We start from the raw sequence: 22,719 nt of genomic DNA on the forward strand, positions 1-22,719 counted from the left end.
GATAGATAGATAGATAGATAGATAGATAGATAGATAGATAGATAGATAGACCGATCAACAGAGAATTGAATTGAATTGAATTGAATTGAATTGAATTGAATCGAATCGAATCTTGGGCAAAAGTTGGCAAACTCCTGCAGGGTCAAATCTGGCCTGCCTATTTTTGTATAGTACCCCTAGCTAAGAATGGTTTTTATATTTTAAAATAGTTGAACAAATAAAAAAGAATGTTTAATGAGATATAAAAATGACATGAAATTCAAATTGCACTATCAATAAATAAAGTTTTATTGGAACACAGCCACTCCCATATATCTACATAATGCCTACGGCTGCTTTCAAACTACAGTGGCAAAGTAGTTAAAGCAGAGACCACATGACACACAAGCCTAAAATATTTACTAAAATATTTATCCACCCCTTTACAGAAAAAAAGTTTGCTAACCCCCAATCTAGTGAGGTAGGCAGAGGTCAGATTATATAATCTTTTAGGTCACAATGAACATTTAGGATCTCATCCCAAGAAAAGGGGAACTCATTAACCCATTAAAGAAGCAGGAGAACAGCATAATCCAGTAGTGTCCGAACCTATCTGCACATTGGACTAACCCGGGAGCTTCCAAAATATGGGTGCATGAGTCCTATCCACAGAGGCTGTGCATTAGTTGGGCTTGTGTATGGCCTGGGTGTGGGCTCTGGAATTTTTTGAAGATTCCTAGGTGATTCTAATATGCAGATAAGTTCAGGAACTATGAATAAAATTGCATTTGCCTTTTTAAAAGAACATCCTAACTCGGATTCTCCATCGTGATATACATTAGAATCACCTGGGGGGGGGGTATTTTCAAACATACTGATGCCCAAGCCCACCCAGACCAATTAAATCAGGATCTCTCTAGAGCTGGGCTCCAAGAATTGCTATTTTTTTTTTAATTTCCCAGGTGATTTTATTCTTCAGCTAGGGTTACACATGCTGCATTAACATGGGGCAGTAGATACAGGGAGCCTCCTGGGAGGCTACTTTGAGTGGTCCAAATGAAAGATGATGGGGGCTCCAGGTGAGTTGCTGGACATGGCTGTGGGGAGAAGGAGAGGATTTGGTGATTGGCTAGTGAGAGCAGGGGGCTGTATGGGAAGTTTCAAAGATTGTACCCAAATATCTAGCAAAGTAAACGGGTGCAGATTGATTGGGATGGGAATGTTAGAAGAGGAACAAGTTTGGGGGTAAGAGCATTAGCTTTGTTCCGACATTGAAAGGGAGGGTCCCATGATGGAGTTAGTCCAACTGAGGCAATAAGAGAAGCTGGAGTTAAATTATAAAGGGCCTTAAATGCTGTTCTAACAATGTTCTACTCATGCAGCAGGCTATCATTAACAGTGATAGAGAGGAACACATGGGCTTTTGATCCAAATGCTGTTCCTGCCACATAGAATGTGCATGTTCCCTCAGCTTCCTCATCTACAGAACAGGATTAAAAATGTTCATACTTTCTCTTGTTCACCTTTGGCCAGCAGAGACACTCAATGACAGACACTCAGTAAACACCCTTGCTATGAAAAGTAAATGAGATATTGTGTGTCGAGTCTCTAGGAATTTATGTAGCACCAAAGGCTCTCAAAAATGGTAGTTTTTATTCCTAAAGGATTTCCAAAAGAGAATGACACAGCGACACCCTCCACAATGTTTTATGATATATACATGTGGACATCCATGGGAAGGAGCAGTGAGTGGAGTAAGAAACTGGCACTTACATTCAGCAGTTGTGACAGAGAACAAAATGGTATCTATTCACCCATTACTAAGAAGTCAGGGTTCCAAGAACCCTGTGGAATCCACAGTCCTCCAGGATCCAGGTTATCCTTCCTGCACACCACTCCTTCCTCCCAAGTGTGGCCCTCTCTTGACCAAGATGACAGCCAGACCTCTAGGCACCATACTTAAATGCCAGTTGGCAAGACGGAGCCAAGGACAAAAAAAAAAGAGGAAGAACACACATACCAAAATGTCTCGAAGGGAATTTCCAAGAAGCTGAAACACAATACTTCTACTAACATCTCTTGGGTCAAAATTTGGTAACACGGCCACACCTAGCTGTATGGGAGAGTAAAAAATCTCATCTTTGGGGCACTTGGGTGGCTCAGTCAGTTAAACATCTGCCTTCAGCTCAGGTCATGATCCCCAGGGTCCTGGGATTAAGCCCCAAATGGGGCGTCCTGCTCAATGGGGAACCTGCTTGTCCCACTCCTTCTACCCCTCCCCCTGCTCATGCTCTCTCGTTTGCTCGTGCTCACTCTCTCTCTCAAATAAATAAAATAAAATAAATTTTAAAAAAAGAAGAAGAAGAAAGAAAGAAAATGTAGTCTTTATTCTGGGAAGCCATATTCCCAGGTGAAAACAGGAATTCCTGTAAGTAAGGAGGAATAGGGTGACGGGGGTCAAGAAAGGCAACCAGCAGCATCTGCCACAAGGGGCAAGATCTGGCAGACTTGGGCTTTTCCTGTGCTATTCCCTCACCTGGGATGCCTTCTGGTTCCCTCTCTGTACATTTGCTCACAGAATGATTCACTGCCTCCAGCCTCTTGGCATCTCTGTTCCCCTTGCCTGGAAACTCTCCTGCCTTTCCATCACCAGTCTAATTCAACATTTCTTCTGAGACCTCGATCAGGATTTAACTCCATCATGGCTGTATCTAAACTTCTATTTTCCTTAAATATATACACATTAATACATGGTACTTGAAGAGGCTTTGAACACAGGTTTCACCCATGCAAACTGTGTCTTTGGACAAGTCACTTTCTCCCTCCAGTTCCTCCCACACTGAGTGCAGATAATAATGCCCACTTCACAATGTTGTTGGAAGATCAAAGGAGATTTCTGCATGTGGAAAGTGGTCTGTGAACAATAAAGCACTGAACACCTATTAGCTGCTAGCATTTCTGCCAGCTAACTCATAAGAAGAAACAAAAGTAGTTTGTGGGAAGCGTCACTCACAAAAGAAGATCCATTTATTCTCTTCCCTCTCACCTTCCCATAGCAAAGCTAGAAGAGGATTCTATCAACCCTTAAAGTGTACCTACAAGTTGAATGAAAATTAATTTAGAGATGAGCAAGGATGACTTCTTCAAAGAGAAAGGCAATCCAGAGAAGCCAGAAGGCTCCCTGCACTGCTGATCACAGCGGAATGAAAGCCAAGAGTACAACTCAGATCATCGAAGCGAATGAGTCACAGTACCTGGCGAGGAGGCAAGGCTTTAGCCAGACACCAGTCAGAGCTAAGGAGCACGGCTCTTGCAAATAAGTCAGATGAGTTCCTGTAACTGTTAACAACCCCAAGATGACCCTTGCCCTCACGCATGAAGCTAAAAAATGAACGGTGGCTGATAGCACTGAAACAGTAAGTGCACCTGCTAGGACTGACCATCCATCTGATGTGAATCCTCACAAGATGTCATCAAATAAAGACTTCCATCCTTTTGATTATAAAACAAAATGCGGAAGCAGGAAAGCACCTAGAATATACATGGATGCTTTAGCGGTAATTTAAAAAGCGAACACTCATGTGATTATCACTACAGTCAAGAAATAAAACATGACAGCACTTCAGAAGCATGCCTAGAGGTAATCACTCTCCTTGGTCTCATGATCTATCTCCTTCCTTTTCTTCCTAAAATTTCCACTTCCCTGGGTCTCTGAACAAGGTTGTTTGTTTCAAATTTTTACACTAATGGAATCACATTGTATGTGTTCTTTGGGACTCTGCTTCTTCTGCTCAGCATTACGTTTGTGACCCCAAAGTATTTATGGGTGAAATGACATGACATCTGAAATTTGATTTAAAATACTGTGAAGATGAAGGAGTCACAATGTTGAATAAATTGGCCATAAATTCATCACTGTTGAAGCTAGGCAATGGATACATTAGGTTCTTCATACTGTATTCTTGACCTTTAAATATGCTTCAAATTTTTTATGACAAAAAATTGTTCAAATTACTTTGCAAGATTCATTTTAACCACAGTTTGTTCATTTTCATTGCTGTATAGCAGTGGTTCTCTAACTAAGGTCCCAAAACCAGGAGCATCAGAATCATCTGGGAATCTGAAATGCAAATTATTTGGCTCTACCCTAGACTTACTGAATCAGAAACCCTTGGGGTGGGACCCAGCAATCTGTGTTTTAATAAGCCCTCCAGATAGTCCTGATACATGCTGAAGTTGGATGACCACTATCGAATAGTATTCTATTATGCAAATGTACCACAATTTATTTGTTTATCCATTCTACTTGTTGCATATATGTATTATTTCAAGTTTTAGGATTCCAAGTTTGTGGATACTATAAGCATTCTTATACAAGACTTTTGGTGACAAGAATCTCTCTGATACATACCTAATGGTAAAACACCAAAATCATAGGCTGTATGTATCTTCAACAGTACACAATAATGCCAAACTATTTTCAACGTGATTCACCAATTCACAATTCTACTGGTAATGTATGAAAGTACCCTTTGCTCTACATCCTTGTCAATACTTGGCATTTTACAAATATTTTAACTGTTGCCATTCTGGAGCATTAAACACGTTCAGGCTTTCCAACTTGGGATTAAAAAATATATATTAGAGAATAGATACATTAGGGAATAGAACTCCAGACATGAAATCATAGTTTTGCAAATATGTTAGTTGGTGGGTTTGCATGGAATGGACCTGATTTCGGAAAGAATCTGGCATTATGGAGAAACTGCAAATGTCAGTGGGACTACACTTTGGAAAGCAAGAGGGAATGTGGTACAAAATGTTATTGCGAAGTAAGGCAGGGACAAATCAAGGACCTTAAAGATGTGCTAAGCACTTTCAATTTTATTCCAAGTGAAATGAAAAGCCAATGAAAGGTTTTCAGAAGAGCAATTTACATAATTATACTTCTGTATTTGTATATATTTAAAATATTTCAGGCGCACATCCACTTGTAGCTATGATGAGGTTGCATGATGCTTCAGACCAATGCTTCTGCTGAAACAACTAAAAAAGCTGGATAAAGCACAGACACACACACACACACACACACACACACAACCCTGCTTGTAGCCATCAGAGTTTCTGAGACAACCAGGAGTTGAAGGGACAAAATAATCCTGTAGAGGAGAGAACCACAGAGAGGTGAGCCAAAATTCTGCCGCCACTCTTTCCCCTGGGACATTTGCCAAAACTAGGTGAGGGGAAGGGGCTGAGGATCCAGGCAAGGAGCCTCAGGCAGAGCTACTTATGAAGAGGCAACAATGCCAGAAAAAATTTTGGTAGTCTCTTGGAGATAGACAAAAATTAAAGACCTGAGAGTCCAAGATCCCCATAAGAAGGAAGGAGCAGAAAACTAAGCCCAACACTTGGCTGGTGTTCCCCCTCAAGACGTTGCTTGAGTTCTGAAGTTGTGCAGGGCAGGAGGCTGAGAAGCCAAGGAGAAGGCTCCCAAAAGGTTTTCAGTAGGAGTTTTAACCATCTCACAGTGCTGAGGAGAGAACAATTACAGTTCTGAACAAGCCAGCAGGAGAAGACACTGAGAACACCCCATGCTCTTAGCTGAAATCCCAAGAAGGCTACACCCCAGAAAGAGGCATCAGCCAGTAGCAGACAGAGCTCTAGCAAAACTAAAACATTAGGGGTGCCTGGGTGGCTCAGTGGTTAAGCATCTGCCTTCAGCTCAGGTCACGATCCCAGGGTCCTGGGATCAAGCCCTGCATCAGGCTCCCTGCTCCGCAGGAGGCCTGCTTCTCCCTCTCCCACTCCCGCTGCTTGTGTTTCCTCTCTCACTGTCTCTCTCTCTGTCAATCTTAAAAAAAAAAACAAAAAACACCTAAAACATTACCTATAGTTAGCACAACCCCTAACTGGATTACAATAATAAGTCCACCAATATGCCTGCCTAGCAGCTATTTTCTCTTGAGGAAAACAACATCATCTACAACATCTATAATTTTTCATACAAAATACTGAGTATATAATCAAATATACTAGGCTTGCCAGGACATAGACCCAAAACCCAGAAGGGAACCAAAAAAAAAAAGATCACAAACAAAGAAACCGCAAGTGATTCAGATATTGGAATTAGTATAAAAAGAGACTAGGTATACTCAAGAATATAATAACAAGAAGGAGAAATTACATAAGGCAGAGAATTAGAATCAAGAAAAAGGATCAAATCAGAAAAAAAGGATCAAATGGAACTTCTAGGAGTGTGAAATTAATAACTCAATAGATAAGGCTGAACAAGAGATCAGACAAGCAGAAGAGATGATTAATAAATTGGAAGGCAGATCAAAAAGTTTTTTAAAACTGAAGCACAGAGTAAAATGGAAAACGGAAAATAAAGAAAGAGTGTAAGAGACATGTGTGATAGAGTAAAAGTTCTAAATTATGTAAATTTGAGACACAGAAGAGAGAAAGAATGGGACAGTAAAATTATTTAAAGAGATAACAGCAAACTGATTAGAGACTTTAATGCACAAATACAAAAATTACTAAGAATCCCAGCAGGGTTGACCGCAAACAAACAGCAAAAAATAATCAATAATGCCACACCTGGGGACATCACAGAAAAACTGATAAAAATTAAAGACAAGGAGAAAATCCTAAAAGCAAGCAGAAGAAAAAAAGATATTATCTTCAAAGGCATGATAATAATGTTGGTTAACGGCTGATTTTTCAACAGAAATGATGGTAACATGAAGACAATGGAAGAATGTTTTAAAGTACTGAAAACCCCTCAAATACAGAATTACATACTCAGAGAAAATGTCATTCAAAAATGATGGCAAAATTAAGACAGCTTCAGATAAATAAAAACTGACAGTATTTTTACTAACAAACCCTCACTTTTAAAAATGCTAATGAAAGTTTAACTGGTATTATACGAAAACAATGAATCGTGGATCACTACATCAAAAACTAATGACGTATTGTATGGTGACTAACATAACATAATAAAATTAAATTAAAAAAAAAAGAAAGTTTAACTGGGCAGAAGAAAATAATCCCAGATGAAAGCATGTTAATGTAGGAAAAAAATAAAGAACAATGCAAAGGTAAATGTGTGGGGAAATAAGAATGAATACTGACTGTCTAAAATAACAAAAATAATATCTAACAGATCTTTTAAATATGTAGATTAAAATGCATGACAACAATAACACAAAGGATGTAAGGGGGTAAATAGAATTAAAATACAATAAGGAACCTTAACTATACAGTATTGTATTTACCCAAAACAAATGGAAACAAGTCCACAAAATGACCTGTATACAAATAAATGTTTATAGCAGCACTATTAGTAAGATCCAGAAACTGGAAACAATTCAAATGTCCATCTACAGGTGAATTGATAAACAAATTAAATGGAATATTACTCACCAAAAAAAATGAAATAAAATAAAATAAAACAAAATAAAGTACCGAAAGACTATAAACTATGGATGAATCACACAGATATTATATTGAGCAAAAGAAGTCAGAATTAAGAGTACATACTATATTGTTCCATTTATATGAGGTTCTAACCAAGTGAAATTAATTCACAATGCTAAAAGTCAGGGTAACAGTTATCCTTGGAGTATCAGAAACTGGAAAGGGGCAGAAGGGGGCCTCTGGGAGGTTGGTAATGTTCAATTTCTTGATCTAGTGGTAGACTACATCAAAGTGTTCACTTCATGGAAATTCATCAAGCTCTATACTTAGGATTGTATATTTTCTATATGTATTTCCAAAAGACATTAAAAATATATTTCAGACATACAGAAGGTTATATAAAGAATAACAAGACTGTATCACCTATTAAAATTAGAAACAAAACATTACGGGTATAGTTGGTAAGCATGTTACTCCCTCATTACACCCCCACCCCCACCCAGAGATAACCACTCCCATGAGTGAGGTGTTCACCATTCCTCTGCACTTTTTTCCTTTACTCTTTATATAAACTCACCTAAACAATGTATATATAGCACTCTTTTGCATGTTTTAAACTGCATGTAAAATATAATTTGATTTCTATTTTTATTTTTTTCAAAGATTTATTTATTTATTTGAGAGAGAGAGAGAGCAAGTGGGGAGAGGGGAAGAGGGAAAGAATCTCAAGCAGACTCCCACTGAGTGCAGTGCCCCACCCAGGGTTCAAAGATCTCAGGACCCTGAGATCATGACCTGAGCCAAAATCAAGAGTCAGACACTTAACCAACTGAGCCACCCAGGCGCCCCTGATTTCTAGTTTTAAAAGATCATTCTGAAAGGGGCACAAGGCAACTTTCTAAAATTATAAAAATATGCTATATCCCAATTGGAGTGTTGGTTACATGGGTACAGACATTTGTCAGAACACATCAAGCTATGCATTTAATATCTGTGCATTTCACTATAGGTAAATGTTATCTCACTTAAAACAAATTTTTTTAGAAGAGATCATTCTAGCTACTTCATGGGCAATGGATGAGGGATGGATAGAAATGAAACCAGGAAGGCCTGTTAAAATACTTCAGTAGACCTGAGAGTGCCAAACTCATCTACCTGAGGAGGAAGGAAATAAAGACAGCTTGTGGGCACAGTTCTTTGAGCAGCTTAACTGTAAACTGGAGAAGTAACTGAAGAGAGAAGTAAGGCCAAAGGAAAATAGAAGATCAAGCTTGACCTAGTTGAGAGGAAACACTGAAGACAAAGAAGAGAAGAGGGATCAAGGAAGGAACAAGATCCTTGAGATGAGAGGGGGTGGGATGGGGAGCGCAGGTGGTTTGGTCTTTGCCAGGGTACAATGTCTTCTCGCCTTTTAACTGGACAGAAATAAAAAGGGAACAGATGTAAGAAAGACTGTTTGGTAGTGGAGAGATCATGAAGCTCCCATCCAATGACTGCTACTTCTTCAATGATCATGAATCATCATCTGAGAAGGATGGGGAAGGGAATGTTGAAGACTCTGCAGAAGAACAGCATGGAATTGCATTTGAAAAGGCTAGAAAAGCATTCCTGTAAGGTGGGGTGTGGTTAAGAAAAATCAAAGGTTCCATTTTGGACACGTTAAATGCTCAAAAGATATCCAAACTCTCACAATACAGTAAGAGCTCAAAGGCAGGAATACTATTATTCATCTTTGATTATGCTGCACAAAGTACACTGTAACCTAACCTTGTATTCAAGAGGGAATGAATAAATGAAGATGAAAATTTTTCATATTTTCTTAGCACATTTGTATATCATTGGTCATATTCTACAATAAAACTGAAGAAAACAGTCTCCAGAAGTAATTCACCTTAGATATCAAATGCATTTTCCTTTTTCTCATTTTTATTTTTGTGTGTTCTTGGAAGAAAAGCAATTTATATCTTCCAGTGTTATCAATTCTTCATTTTATCTAAAAAAAAAAAAACTATGTTCATCCTCCAAAATAATTTTTTAAGCAGAATTCACCAATGGAGCAATTCTCATAGGAAATAAAGAGATAGACTCTATATCCCTATATTACCACAATTTGTGACAATCGTAAGGATATACTGGATGAAGAAACTGGAAGCTCTTGCCAAGAAGGATTAACCTCTGTCATCAAGATATTCCTGCTGCTTGCTGGTAAGTCACATGTGCACACTGAGTGAAGAAAGCCTTTAGCTCATGTATAGGAATCTCAGGGTGGTCCCAAGCCAAACCTGAATGTGCCCAGCAGGACAGAAGCAGGACAGAAGCACTGGCTGGGCTAGGAGATGAGTTAGGATACTGTGCTGTTTACCTATCATTTATCAATTATGAAAGGAAAAAAATTATAAATGCATTTCTTGCAGCATAAATTTATATGTGTTGTACTACACTAAGTTCCATTTAAAAGGACTCCATTCATGCAAGAAGCGCCGATTTGGTTGGCTTAGCAGTCCAATTTTTATGCTTACAATTCATTTATATACTTACTATGTATATTGAATGCACTCTCTTATTTCCTGTTGCCACAGCCAGACTGTGAGTGCATATGTTTTTGTCATTCTTAACTACAGTAATTCAGAACTTCAGCTGTCAAGTTCTGAGCTAATATTCTCATATATACCATCCGTGCACTACTCTTAAAAATAATTCCTTGTTTGCTCTCAGAAGCTCCTACCTAACATGATATATAAAATGGCAGGGTCAATTCTTTAAAAATAACCTAGATCTTTAAACGCAGCTACAATGTATTTTTTCCTTGAAAATATCCCCTTTCCTATCATTCTCTTTATTCAGTAATTATAAACTCTGGTCAAGCACTAAAACAGGACAACATGTTAAATACCAACAAATCACAAATAGCAGTGTTTACAGGGAGGAAAAGGAAGAAAATCTCAGTTTCCTGCTAAACCATCCTTTGAGGCACTGTCATTTTAAGTGTGGAGGCATCAATCATTTCTTCTATGCTGAAGGGTTTACACATTTAAAGGTTCTGTAGGTCCACAAAGAAAATGAGCAATACCAGTCCTGTTCAGGTTTTAAAACACCAGCAGAATTATGTGGATGAACACTAAGGTTTACTATTTCAGTTTCAAGAGAAACAGAGTTATCAGGTGGCCAAAGAACATTGGAACCATCCTTCGAGTTGTCAGTTGCACAGTGTTTCAGGGACCAAAGACTAGCTCCATTGCAGCATCCTGTAATCCTAGAGTCTGAAGAAACCTCAGGGATCTCCTAGCCCAATCTGACACCCAAGAATTTTACCGGAATTTTTCCCCCAGTATCTCTGACAGATGGTCAGCCTCTGTTGTAATTACTCCACTGGGGAGTTCTCAAGAGAAGATTCTCAAGGGATATGATGAAAGGCTAGAACCAACCATTCAGACAGGGAGTAAGGCTCCAGTCAGCAAGCCTGCAGGACCCAGACAGCGTTTCCAAACACTAAAATCAGACGTCCAGGAGAATGAGATTCAGAATCAGCAATCATAGGGGTGCAACGTTTAGACATGTAGAACCCCCATTTCTGGAACCCTCCTCAGTCCCCTGCCTGGGGGCAGCTCCCACAATCTGGAAGCAAGAAGGCTTTTCAACGACTGATTTCTTAAAGTAAGAAATGACACTTTCAGACTCACAGCAAGGGTTTGTCGAGCTCAGAAAGGATCAAATCCGTTCCTTCTAAAAACCAAGCCAAGGGACCCCGTGCTGGAACTGCTAATGCTTAAAATACTTTAACTTTGGTCTTAAAGCCCTCACTACAGTAAACTAGAACATTTCGGGCTCTTTTTTTAAAGGTGTATATAGGCTATACTGTAACTGTAGTTGCTCGGTTGGTGTAGGGTTGATGTGTGGGGGTTGATGTTTTAGGCGCAGCCCTTCATCCCGCCGAGGAGTCTGGCTTATCCTCCCCGGAAAGGCGAGCGCTCGCGGTGGAGCTGCCAGCACATCCGCAGCCGGACCCCGGGACGGGGCGGCCCGGCCCTTACCTGTCGATGCTGATCACGCATAGGGTCATGATCGAGGCCGTGCAGCACATGACGTCCATGGCGATGAAGACGTTGCAGAAGAAGTGGCCAAAGATCCACTTGCCCCCGATGAGGTCGGTGACGCTGACGAAGGGCATGACCGCCACGGCCACCGAGAGGTCGGCCAGCGCCAGGGACACGATCAGGTAGTTGGAGGGCTGGCGGAGCTTCTTGACGAAGCACACCGAGATCACCACCAGGCAGTTGCCGGCGATCGTCAGCAGCGTGATAAGCGTCAGGATGGAGCCGATCACAACTTTCTCGGCTCTGCCGTAGTTGATCTGCTCCCCGCAGCCAGAGGCATTGTCCGGCGGCGCGTCCCAGGTGGGCACCGGGCTGGCCGTCACCTCTGGGACCCCGCGCAGCAGGTGCGGCGCCCAGGAGCCCGAGACCGGGCCGGCGCCGTCGGGGCTCAGGTCCGGCAGCCCGCGCCCCACCTCCGGCAGGAGCAAAGAGCGGAGGTGCCCATAGAGGTCCGGGCGGCCGCTGCTGTTAACGTCCATCATCGTGCCGCTGTGCGCTGCTGCCCATGGAGCCGGCGCCCCCGCCACGCGCTCCGGCCGCCGGCCCGGGGGGCTTCACCTCGCGGGTTCCGCTCCGCCCGGCCCAGCCATGGAGCGCGCGCCGGCCGCTGGGGGGCGCCTCGGCTCGGCCTCGCGGCCCCGCACGTCCCAGGGCCCCAGCCGCTGCGGACCACGCGGAAGCGCGGCCGCGCCGAGACTCCCTGCGGGAGGCGCCTCCGGCACCGACGGACGTCCGCGACGCGCAGCTCGCGGGCCCGCGGGCACGGCTCGGCTGGCCGCCCCGCAGCCCGCAGCGCGCACCAACCGCGCGCTTCGGCCGAGCGCGCCCAGGAGGCAGCGGCAGAAGTTGCGGAGTGCGCCCCGCCCCTCGCGCCCGCCGCCGCTCCCCTGCGGCAGCCACGCCGCGTCCCCGCCGCCGCCGCCGCCGCCACTGCCGCCACTGCCGCTGCCCGCGCCCCTCGGGCTCCCGGGACGGGCTTCCCCGGCTGTGCCCGGCCGCCGCCTCTCCCGCGCCTCCCTGCCGGGCGGGGGGCGGTGCTCCCCGCGCCGCCCCGGATCCCGAGCCCGTTCGCTCACGGATCCCTCTGTGCGGCTGGAGGCGCAGACCCCCTCCGACAGACTCGAGCGTCCTCACAGAATGAACGACACTTGGATGGGGGAGGACTCGGGGGCCGGCGGACGCTCGGACTCATTGCAAAATGAACCTGGAGAGGATTTTTTTTTTTTTTTTCTTAATTAAAAAACCTTTTTGAGCACTACACCAAGCAACAAATAGATACTTCCGTTTCCTATTTTGCCCACTTAAGAGAAAGCGAAGATAGAAAAGGAGAAGCAGCCGAATGGGGTGGGGGTGGGAGCTCAGAAGAAAGCAGGGAGAGGGTGGGATGCCTTCAGGATTTGGCACCCAGGAGGAGCTGGGGGCTCTGGGGAAGGGACCAACACGGGGCTTAAACCCATTGTGACTAACCCTCTAGCGTCTGGAAACGGGCCTCTCGGGCTCTGAAAATAGACCCGGGCTGTTTTTATATTCTGACTTCAAAGCTTAATATACTGAAATGAGGGTTAATTTTCCCGTGGTATTCTGGAAATCTTGCCCGTAAGCGAAGAAATGACCGGTTATAATGTTCTGCAGAAGAATCCTGGAGGTGTAGGTAGACTTAGTGCCTATTGCCTAAAATCCCCTTGGTATTCAAACCCTGTCAGAGTGGCTGATTTTTATTATTTGTGAGACTTACTTCACTCCATTTTGTATAAAGGTTTTATTGGAAACCAGCAGTGATTTCTTTAAAGAGTCTAAAAATAATCAAATCTGTTTTCTTTTCTAGTTAGGCCCTAGCAGATTATAAATAGGAAGAAAGGGAACAGAAATCTCAAAATGTATTGATCTGAGAGCTGAATAATACTCTCATTCTTCAAGGTGGGTATTAGCCCTATTTTTCCAGATAAGGAAACACAGTTGCTACTGCATTCAGCTGGTAATAGGTTTCGAACTGAAGTTTATCTGATTAGTATGCCCATATTCTTCCCTCTACACATTCAAAAACAGAATTTTTTAAGTAAAAAAAAAAAAAATCCCTACATGGTGGGCTAATGGTCACTATTTATGAACATGTCAGGGTCTCTCCTCTGAAATAAGCAGATCAATATATTGAGTCAGAGGAAGGGTGGAAGATAGTTACATAGGCCGCAAAGCAATACTATTTAGTAGTTAAGAAAATGGAGGAAATGTCTTCAATCTTACTTAATGTTAGTGTTAAACATAATTTCAGATAAAAGAAAGCTAGTTTGCAGCTGGAAGGCATCTAAAAAACCATTTGTTTACCCTTCAAGACAGAGAGGGAAATAGAGGTTGAGAGCAGTTTAATGACTTAGCCAAGATCATATATGACTACACTGAAATGGTTCAATTTTCTGGTTTTGAGTTTAGAATTGTCTCAAGGACTCTTAAAAATTCTTTAAGGGGGTAATTTCACAAGCTACTTTTGACTTTTCTTATTTTAACTCTTCAATCATTTTAACTTATTTTGACTTTCCTCTTCTTTTCCCCCCCTGAGTAATCAGGCTAACTTACATTCTGTCTTGGCTCTCGTAAATAATATCCCACATTAATGAATTATACAAAGAATTTAAAAGCAATAGTTTTATTATTTGAATCTACAGTTAATATAATTTGCCACCTACACTCCTACCAGCTCTTAACCCGGGCTACTTATTTCATAGCAGCTTCTGATGTTTTTTGCATTCACTTTTTCATTGTAGGACACCAAATAATCAGTAAAATACTACTTTCAAATTGACTTCCTCTTCCATTTTCCATATAGCATCAGGTCCAAACTCCCCTTTTTATAGAGCAGTCACCTCTATCACATTATCCTTGGTGATGGCTGGGTGTATTTCCTTAGAGTTGCTAGGTTTTTAATTTATAAGCTGTCACAATGCATAAACATGGTTATTGAAAATCTCTGCTTCTGAAGCATTACCTTGCTTATGTTGAGTTTAGATTTCATCTATCATTATTCCAGAATCTTGACAGAACTATCTGGAATTCTTTGTTTCCCTCTAACCTTGACTAACAAATAATCCTCTCTTCATAAAAACGCTAAAAATCTCATGTATATGTTTCCATAATTTTCTTGTAATGAAAAGCTAAAGGTAGAGCCTCATGAAATGTCCATAAAATACCTAAACACTCACCTAAATGTGTTATTTGTTTTGTCCTTGGTTTCCTAGTGTTGAAAATCCATACCAAGGTGTTGCATCCCTCATCCTCCCCCTGCCCACCCACTCTTTAGCAGTTAAACTGGAGAGAATAAGAGAAGTGTTGGCATTTAAATCAAATTGTGTTGTTCGTTTTCATCCCTTTTATTTCTTTTACTTAAAAAATAACTCTGCTGCTTTAAGAAGTATGAAACCTGTCTAGACTCTCACTTCCTATAACAGCAGTCTCATAAAATTGTCAATGAGGGCACTTGAGACTATAGCTTTCCGATGTTTCCAACTGGTAATCTCCCTCTCTCAAAACTGCTCTGGGGTAGTAGAGAAGAGCAGCCGAGTCCTACAACATGAATTACCGTCTTTTTATAAGCTCTTCCTCCCTCTAGGTACTCATCTAGCTCATCCATAAGCATATGCTTAATCGTATTTATGCAGACACACACATACCCATCCATAGGACATAAGCTTAGAAGAGTCTTTTCCCCTAAAACTAGCATATTCTGACAATCTAGATTTGCTTTAAGAAACACAAGTAAAATAAAGCTTTCTATGCCATAGGATCCACTGGCAACTCACTAGTCAGTTAAGCATACTAATGTCATGCTGACTGGGGTTTCAGTAATTTCCAATGCCCAATGGAGCTGACTTCCTACAGAGTTACTCTTTTACTTCTCCAAAGTTTTTCAGCTTCTCACTTTTACACCCCACTGCCTCACTCAACTAAACTATTCGCCGGGGTGTCCCTTGATCCCAGAACTGGATGAGGAAAGACTAGGAGAACCAGAATGCTTGGGCAAATGTCGTGCTAAGATGTTGACAAATAAATATCCAAATACTACCCTATGGCTACCAGTTGGGCTGTGGAGCATAGCACAGAGACAGAAGTCAGAACACCCATCCTCATGACAATGACTGAAATCTGTCAACAGACACTGGGGAGGCTCACCTGGGATAAGAGCCGCTAGCTAGGCTGGAACCAGGAATGCCCCTTTCTCTGTGACGACCCCTTTTACCATAGCTAGTATTATCCTTTCTAGATTCCTGAAGCATTTTTTTTCATATCTTTATTCTAGTATCTACCAGTGCAATATGCTTTACATTTACCCGACTCTCTTCCCACTAGACTGTGAACTTCCCAAAGACAAGGATATTTTCTTATTTCTGCCATGTGCTAGGTGTTCAATAAACATTTGTCAAATAAACTGAGTGCAGAACAATGCCTACAACCAAGTGTCATTCATGATGTAAAAGAATTCCTCAGCTTAAAAGTAAATTGCGAGTTTTATTTTAGATATATGCATCCTTTAATTATGCTACCTTTGTTTGCATTGTCTGTTAAGGCTGACAACAAAAATGTACTTCTTTTCTTTTGTTCCTTCCATTTAGAAAATTTTCATTCTCTTTACAAAATAAATATAACCTTTAAAAATTGTCATAAGAAAAGATAAATAGAAAATCAAAGAACAGATCCAAGAACACTTATTTTTAAATTACTCAATTTTTTCATGCTAGGATTCTTTTGAAATGTAAGTGGTACATGCGCACCCCCTAGTGGGAAATCTTTTCCTCAATACAAATTCCACAAAGAGAAAAACTCCCACGGAGAGCTTTTGTCAGGGAACAAATTCAACAATGTTGGCTTTCATGCTCTGAACCTGAAGGACTAATTAAAAGTAAAATGAAGTTCTTCGTAGCATTCACTTTTTGATTGAGTCAACATTTACTGAGTGTCTAATACTGCAAGTTGTAGTACAATACGCAAAGCCTCATAGTATAGGTATGAACTAAAGATGAGCCCACAGAAAGAGGCGTTGGACCGGACTGGGGAAACCAAAGAATTCACAGAGCTAACATCTCAGTTCAACTAGATATCGCATCGGGAGACTGGAGGAAAGGGGACAGGGTTCCATAAATATGGGACACACTTTTTAAATAAATATGTTTAGATTCTAATATGTTTAAATTTAGATTTATTTTTCTAAAGATTTTATTTATTTATTTGAGAGAGAGAGAGAGCAGGAGCAGGGGGAGGGGCAGAGGGAGAAGCAGACTCCCCACGGAGCAGAGAACCCAATGTGGGACTCGATCCCAGGACCCTGGGATCATGACCTGAGCTGAAGGCAGATGCTTAACTGACTGAGCCACCCAGGAGCCCTAAATTTAGATTTAAAATAACTAACTGAATATTGTCAGTACTTCTAACTTACATGCAATATTTGTGAGTAAAGCCTAAATACATATATTTACTTATTTAACATGTATTAGATGGTATATAAAAGATGATGATATACATAGATGTATGTCTATAAGGATAGTATGTATATATGTGAGTCACCATAAATGTGAGTGCTACAAATGCAGAGTGATGCAGGGGGCCTGCATTGTCAAGCCAAATAACAGCAGCAGTATTACTGCAATGACACAATTTTTTGAAATGAGGAACAACTCCTCTAGTTTTCTTGCAGTTCTAACCAACTCATAATTCCAAGCAAAGTAAAGTATAGTCTGTTTACTCAATAGTTATATTCCTGGAAACTTCTGTGTAAATAAAAAAATTGTGAGAAAAAATTGCTGTGCATTTATATATAAAACCTGTCTAGGTTCTAGATGCAAAAATACGATAAACAAGCTTTGCCCATTCCAGACAAGGAGCAAGTGTTCATCCGACAAGACTTTCTCATACATTGCAGGAGAGCTAGCATCCCCGGGCCCTTCCTGCTAAAGCTAGTAGCAGCCATCCTACTTCTCAATTATTGGGACAACACTAAGTCCATAAAAATACCTACATAAATTTTCAAGCCCCCCCGCCAAAAAATACATGGTTGGCTGGGAGGTAGAATAGAGGGCATCAACACTGTTGCAGAACACTGATTTAAAGAATGGTTCATCAAACATTTTCTGTAAAGTATAATATATATATTTTATGATTTCCAAGCCAAGATGCAAGGTTGAGGCTATTATATAGGTCCTTAAATAGCAAAACTTCCTCGTGTAATTTTCATTCACAGTAATGATATGACTTGAAAAAGACAAGTTAAGCAGTATTATCATAAAGTTTAAATGCTTAAATCAGAATACCATTTTTGGATCATAGTCTTCATGCTACAGTATGAGGTTAGACCATAATATTCATAGCTGGAAACCAGTTTCTGTGCAGAAAATGACCTAGATTATTCCTAGCCAGATGAATTTCCCAAAGACACAATTTTGCTATGTATGAACAAATCAGTTTATGTGATTTTTTTAAAAAGGGAGATGGGGGAGAAAAGAATATCTAAAGGAGATATATCATCAACCAAAAGGAGACTAAATCTGACCCAGTCTTCCTTGATGAGCCAAGCTGAAGATATTTTCCTTGATAACATTAACAAGGAAATCCCTTTCTGCAATTCAAAAATTTTTCAGTATCCACTACATCCATTTATAGATATTTGGAGCATGAACTGTGTGGTTAACTACCATGGCTATTATTTTTGTATAGTATTTAAGTTTAGAGCTCAAAATGGTTTCTAGTCAATGGTACAATAAATTGGCTAAAATTCTGTGTCTTGATAAAATCTTGTCACATTGTGCTTATGTTTCCTAAGTCTGATGTTAAAAATGACCCCTGCAGGAATCCCATCTGTAGTCATGGTTACCAATTCTGACAAATCTGCTTTAAAATTCTCAAAATTCTTCTCCATACACACAAAAAAAGCCACTTCCTAATCATGTGCCTTTTTTGGGGCACCATTTCCAGATGATATTTAGTCATATCGAAATTTTCAACAACACAAATAGCTTTTATATATCTACTTGATTATCAACTGCAATAGAAAATGCCCAAAATAACTTGATTTTTAAATGTCATTTATCCTGCAAGTTCCAAGCTGTATTTCCAACATACTGAGCCATAGAATTTATAGTTACTATGTTCAGAAGTGCTAATTTCTGTTTAGGACCTGTTCTTTCTTTTGCTTTCAATAAACATTCTTTGTAAACTTGCCTCTGGTTAAGAAGTTGTAGTTGCCTGAGCAATTTTTGTTTTCACTTAATATGCCACGATTTCAAGGCAGCATCACTGCAATGGGTAATTTTATCTATCACCTTGACTGGGCCACAGGGTACCCAGATATTGGTCAAACATTATTCTGGCTGTGTATGAGGGTTTTTTTCCTGAATGAGATTAGCATTTGAATCAGTTGGCTGAGTAAAGCAGAATTAACCTCCCTAATATGGGGGGGGGGGGGCTTCATCCATCAGTTGGAGGCCTGAATAGAACAAGAGGTCCAATTCTTCTTCAAGTAAGGGAGGATTCCTCCTGCCTGACTGCCTTCAAGCTGGGACAATGTTTTTTGGTTTTGTTTTGTGTTTTTTCTGTCTTTGGACTGAAGCTGAAATATCAGCTCTTTCTGGGTCTTGAGCCTGCCGGCCTTCAGACTGGAGTTACATCAGCAGCTCTCCTGGGTCTCCAGCTGTCCACCTGCAGATTTGGGGACTTGTCAGCCTCCATAATCCCCTGAGCCAATCACTAATATGATACACACACACTTTTTTGGTTCTGTTTCTCTGGAGAACCCTGACGAATAGAACCACTTATTTTACTTGTATTAAAAAACCAACTCTGATTGAAATTTCAGTCCTCCTCTTTCCATTCATTATCATCACACATCTTTCTAAATACCAGTTCTTCCTTCAATTTCTTTCCTAATGTCTTCTTAAGTTGTATTCTTTTGTCACAGGCATACTTTGCATCTTAAAGAGGTAAGAATATTCTTTATTTTCACAAGGCTAATTTTTATAATATACAAGCCTTCTCCATCTGTTTTTCATTTTCAATTTTTGATAGAAATATAGATATTAAAAAAATTTCACTTTCATTTTAATTGCATGTTAAAAAACAACAACAACAACAACAACAACTAACATTGCAAACAGGGATAGACTACCCTGGCTCAGAAGATGGATAAATTTGGAAGATACCAGGTCAGTAATGGGAGTTTGTAGGGGAAGACAAGAAGATGAGAGAGGAATAATTGAGAGAGGCTTCCTGGATTGGTGAGGTCTTATGGAGTCCCCTTAGAATTCTAGGTTTAGCAATTAACTACTCTAGTATGTTTTATCAGGAGCTCTGGGAGAAGCTGGGCAGATTGTTCACTACACAAACTTACCAGCCATGTGGTGAATGGGAGCAAATACAAACACAAGAGGAAGGGTACCGTTTTTCAATCTGCACAGGAGCTCCTGTAAGTGCTCCATCATTGGGAATAAGAGAGGGGGTTCTTTTGGGGTTGCTGGTGTATCATGCCAGCACACCATATGCACAGTTCAGTGAATTTCTGGCCATGTGTTTAGATAACTGAATACATCCAACAGCTACAGTTGTGATGATGTGGGTATGAAGGTGAACAAGAGCTCATGGGTTCATTGATTAAATCTGCAAATTTTGACTGAGCACTGTCTACTTTGTGCCAGTTCTGGATAAACCCCAAACCTCTGCATCTTGTTACTTTTCAATTCCATGCATCAAAATCTAAATCAAGCACTCCCTCTTCCAGGAAAACATCCTGTATCTCCTCCAAATCTCCCAAACTCCCCCTCGATCTGGGAAAGAAGATCCTGCCAGATGCCCCTGACACACCTGTGCAAATCATGTTATAATACTGCTTTCTTGCCTTGCCCCCCACCTCAATCATAAGCTGCCAGAGGACAAGGGCCCAGTGAAGTGCTCATTTACGAAAGGGGACCCACGTGAAAAGAGGATAAGGACAAAGATTAGCTGAACACACACTGACTTTTGGGGACCAGCTCAAGAAAGACAGCCCTTTGGAGAGAACAAGAAGGGCTCAAAGGTTGCTTTGGATACCAAAAGCCACTCTTTCTTTCTAAACTCCCCAAGGAAGAGGAAATGACTCAAGAGCCAGCTATCTTCTCTGACCTCAGATATAATAGGAATAACAGTATCTCCCTTACTGGCTGGTTGTGATGATTAATCAGATAATGGATACAAAGTGGATACAAAATGGATAAATCAGATAATGGACACAAAGTACATAGAGTAATTATACAGTACTATTATTTTCCAGGCAGAAATTTTCAGGGTCTCCTTCAAACTCCGGATCCTTGCTACCTCAGCTTTCCCTGCAGGCTAACTTCTGACCCTTCTTCCTTGTTCTTCTCCCCTATCACCATCCCATCCTATCTCTCCCTCCTCCCTTCCCAACCTCCAACTCTCCCAACTGCTTGCCTTGCCCAGCAGACAGTACAGGAAGGGAAAATTGAGCCAAACTGCCCAGATCTACATGTAGCTCTATCCCTATTACCTGAGCCATAGATTTCTCAGATGTAAAGTGCAGATGTTGCTAAACAAAAACAAAAGCAAAAAACTAGTACTTAACTCACAGTTGCTTTGAAGATTAAATAAGATATCTAAGTAAATACTTACCAAATTGGCTGGCCAAATTAGCTGGCCCTCAGTAAAGAGTTCAGTTACTCTTATCTATTCATTTTCTTTTTCCCCCTTTCTTTTCCTCTTCACCTAGGCCTCAGGTGAAAATGAGAAAAGAAGTTTAACTGGTACAGTTCACAACAAGAGCACCATGACTTTCAAAGAAAGAAGCCCTCTTTAGTCTAATGGTGACATCAAAGAATCAGTTATCTTATATTCACCTTCACCACACATTGGTCACATTTCTGACCAATCTAGATTTAATGGTCATAGGTGAAGATGCCTGTATGATCCTGCAAAATTAACACTAGATTTTCTGATGAAAAGCAGAGTTTGCTTTGCATGACCTTGTTCTATTTACAGAAGTAAAAAATTCTTTTGTTCTTACTTAGGAAATACCAAGTATTGGAAAAAAGCAAAATATTTCTTCTTTATTAAATTTAACCAAAAGGAGAATTGCATGCTACCACATGGAACAGAGCCCTCTTTTTTCTTTTTTTTTTTAAGATTTTATTTATTTATTTGAGACAGAATGAGAGAGAGAGAGCGGGAGGGTCAGAGGAAGAAGCAGGCTCAGCTGCCGAGCAGGGAACCAGATGCGGGACTCTATCCAGGGACTCCAGGATCATGACCTGAGCCAAAGGCAGCCGCTCAACCAACTGAGCCACCCAGGCGCCCCAGAACAGAGCCCTCTTAAAATTTCCTTCTGAAATCAGGAAAGAAAGCATGTAAAGAAGGACTAATCAAGGTGTGGTCCGTAGACCAGAGACTATGTACTGTTTAAGTACAGAAATTGGAAACTGTTCAGAAACGTTTATAGCACTTTGGTATTGTCTGGATATCTAAGCCTCCAATCAGTGGACTCTTCTTATTCAGCTGAGTATAGGGCAATTCAGTCGTTGTCAAATCAGTTTTATGAGGCCAGAGCTGCTTACCGGTAATGCACAAGGGACCACGTACGGGTCTGCGAAGAATTGGAGACGGGGTAGGATACGGTAGGATGGGCTGGAGGCGAGACTGGCCCTTTGTCACAGTCTGAGAAGCACCGATGTAAACTGTAGTTCCACAATTTTACGTTGTCTGATAATTTGTCAATCTTCGAGAGTTCCTTTAAATGAGGTCCAAAAATGTGGAAACATCAAATGTGTGGGATATATGCCACTTTGTACCCTTCTCAGATGGAAAAGTGACACATCTCAGTTTTGCATCTGCCTTGTCGAACCTCTTTGGCTAAACCGGTACAGGGGCTCACCGCTCGTCCTAGAGAGAGCCCTGCCATCTCGTGGCTGGGGACGGTGACCGCAAGGGAAAGCCGCGTGCTGGGGACCGCCTGTCCTGATCGGACATAAAGACCCTTTCTCCGAGGTCCTCTGTAGTTCTCCCTCTTCCCGATAAGCCCTTTTAAAGAACAGGATGGACTTTGGGAGGCGGAGGGAAAAGGGTTTCTTATGACTGTTTCAAAAGCGCTTCCAGCTCTTGGCAAAAGCGTCCGGTTCGCGAAAGAATCACTTTCTACAGTATTTCCTAGGAGGAATGGTGGGAGATGTGAATGCCTCCGAGGGAAACCAAACATTCTCATTCA

At 41.2% G+C, this 22,719-nt stretch overlaps 1 protein-coding gene across 4 annotated transcripts in view; it reads right to left on the minus strand.

The window, feature by feature from the left end:
* The window catches only part of HTR7 (5-hydroxytryptamine receptor 7), a 76,873-nt gene extending 64,758 nt beyond the window's left edge, over positions 1–12,115 (minus strand). For 2 of the 4 annotated variants that reach the window (XM_035024778.1, XM_035024786.1), the window contains exon 1: positions 11,433–12,114. In XM_035024778.1, the coding sequence (XP_034880669.1) occupies positions 11,433–11,977 (545 nt within the window). In that variant the 5' untranslated portion in view covers positions 11,978–12,114. Of the gene's footprint in view, positions 1–11,432 lie in introns of all 4 variants that reach the window. The other 2 variants (XM_035024760.1, XM_035024770.1) reach the window with 2 other exon arrangements.
* Positions 12,116–22,719: the final 10,604 nt, after the last annotated feature.

The sequence above is a fragment of the Mirounga leonina genome, unplaced genomic scaffold, assembly GCF_011800145.1.
Source record: "Mirounga leonina isolate KUSES-001 unplaced genomic scaffold, KU_Mleo_1.0 Mir_114, whole genome shotgun sequence".
In the NCBI taxonomy this organism is placed as follows: Eukaryota; Metazoa; Chordata; class Mammalia; order Carnivora; family Phocidae; genus Mirounga; species Mirounga leonina.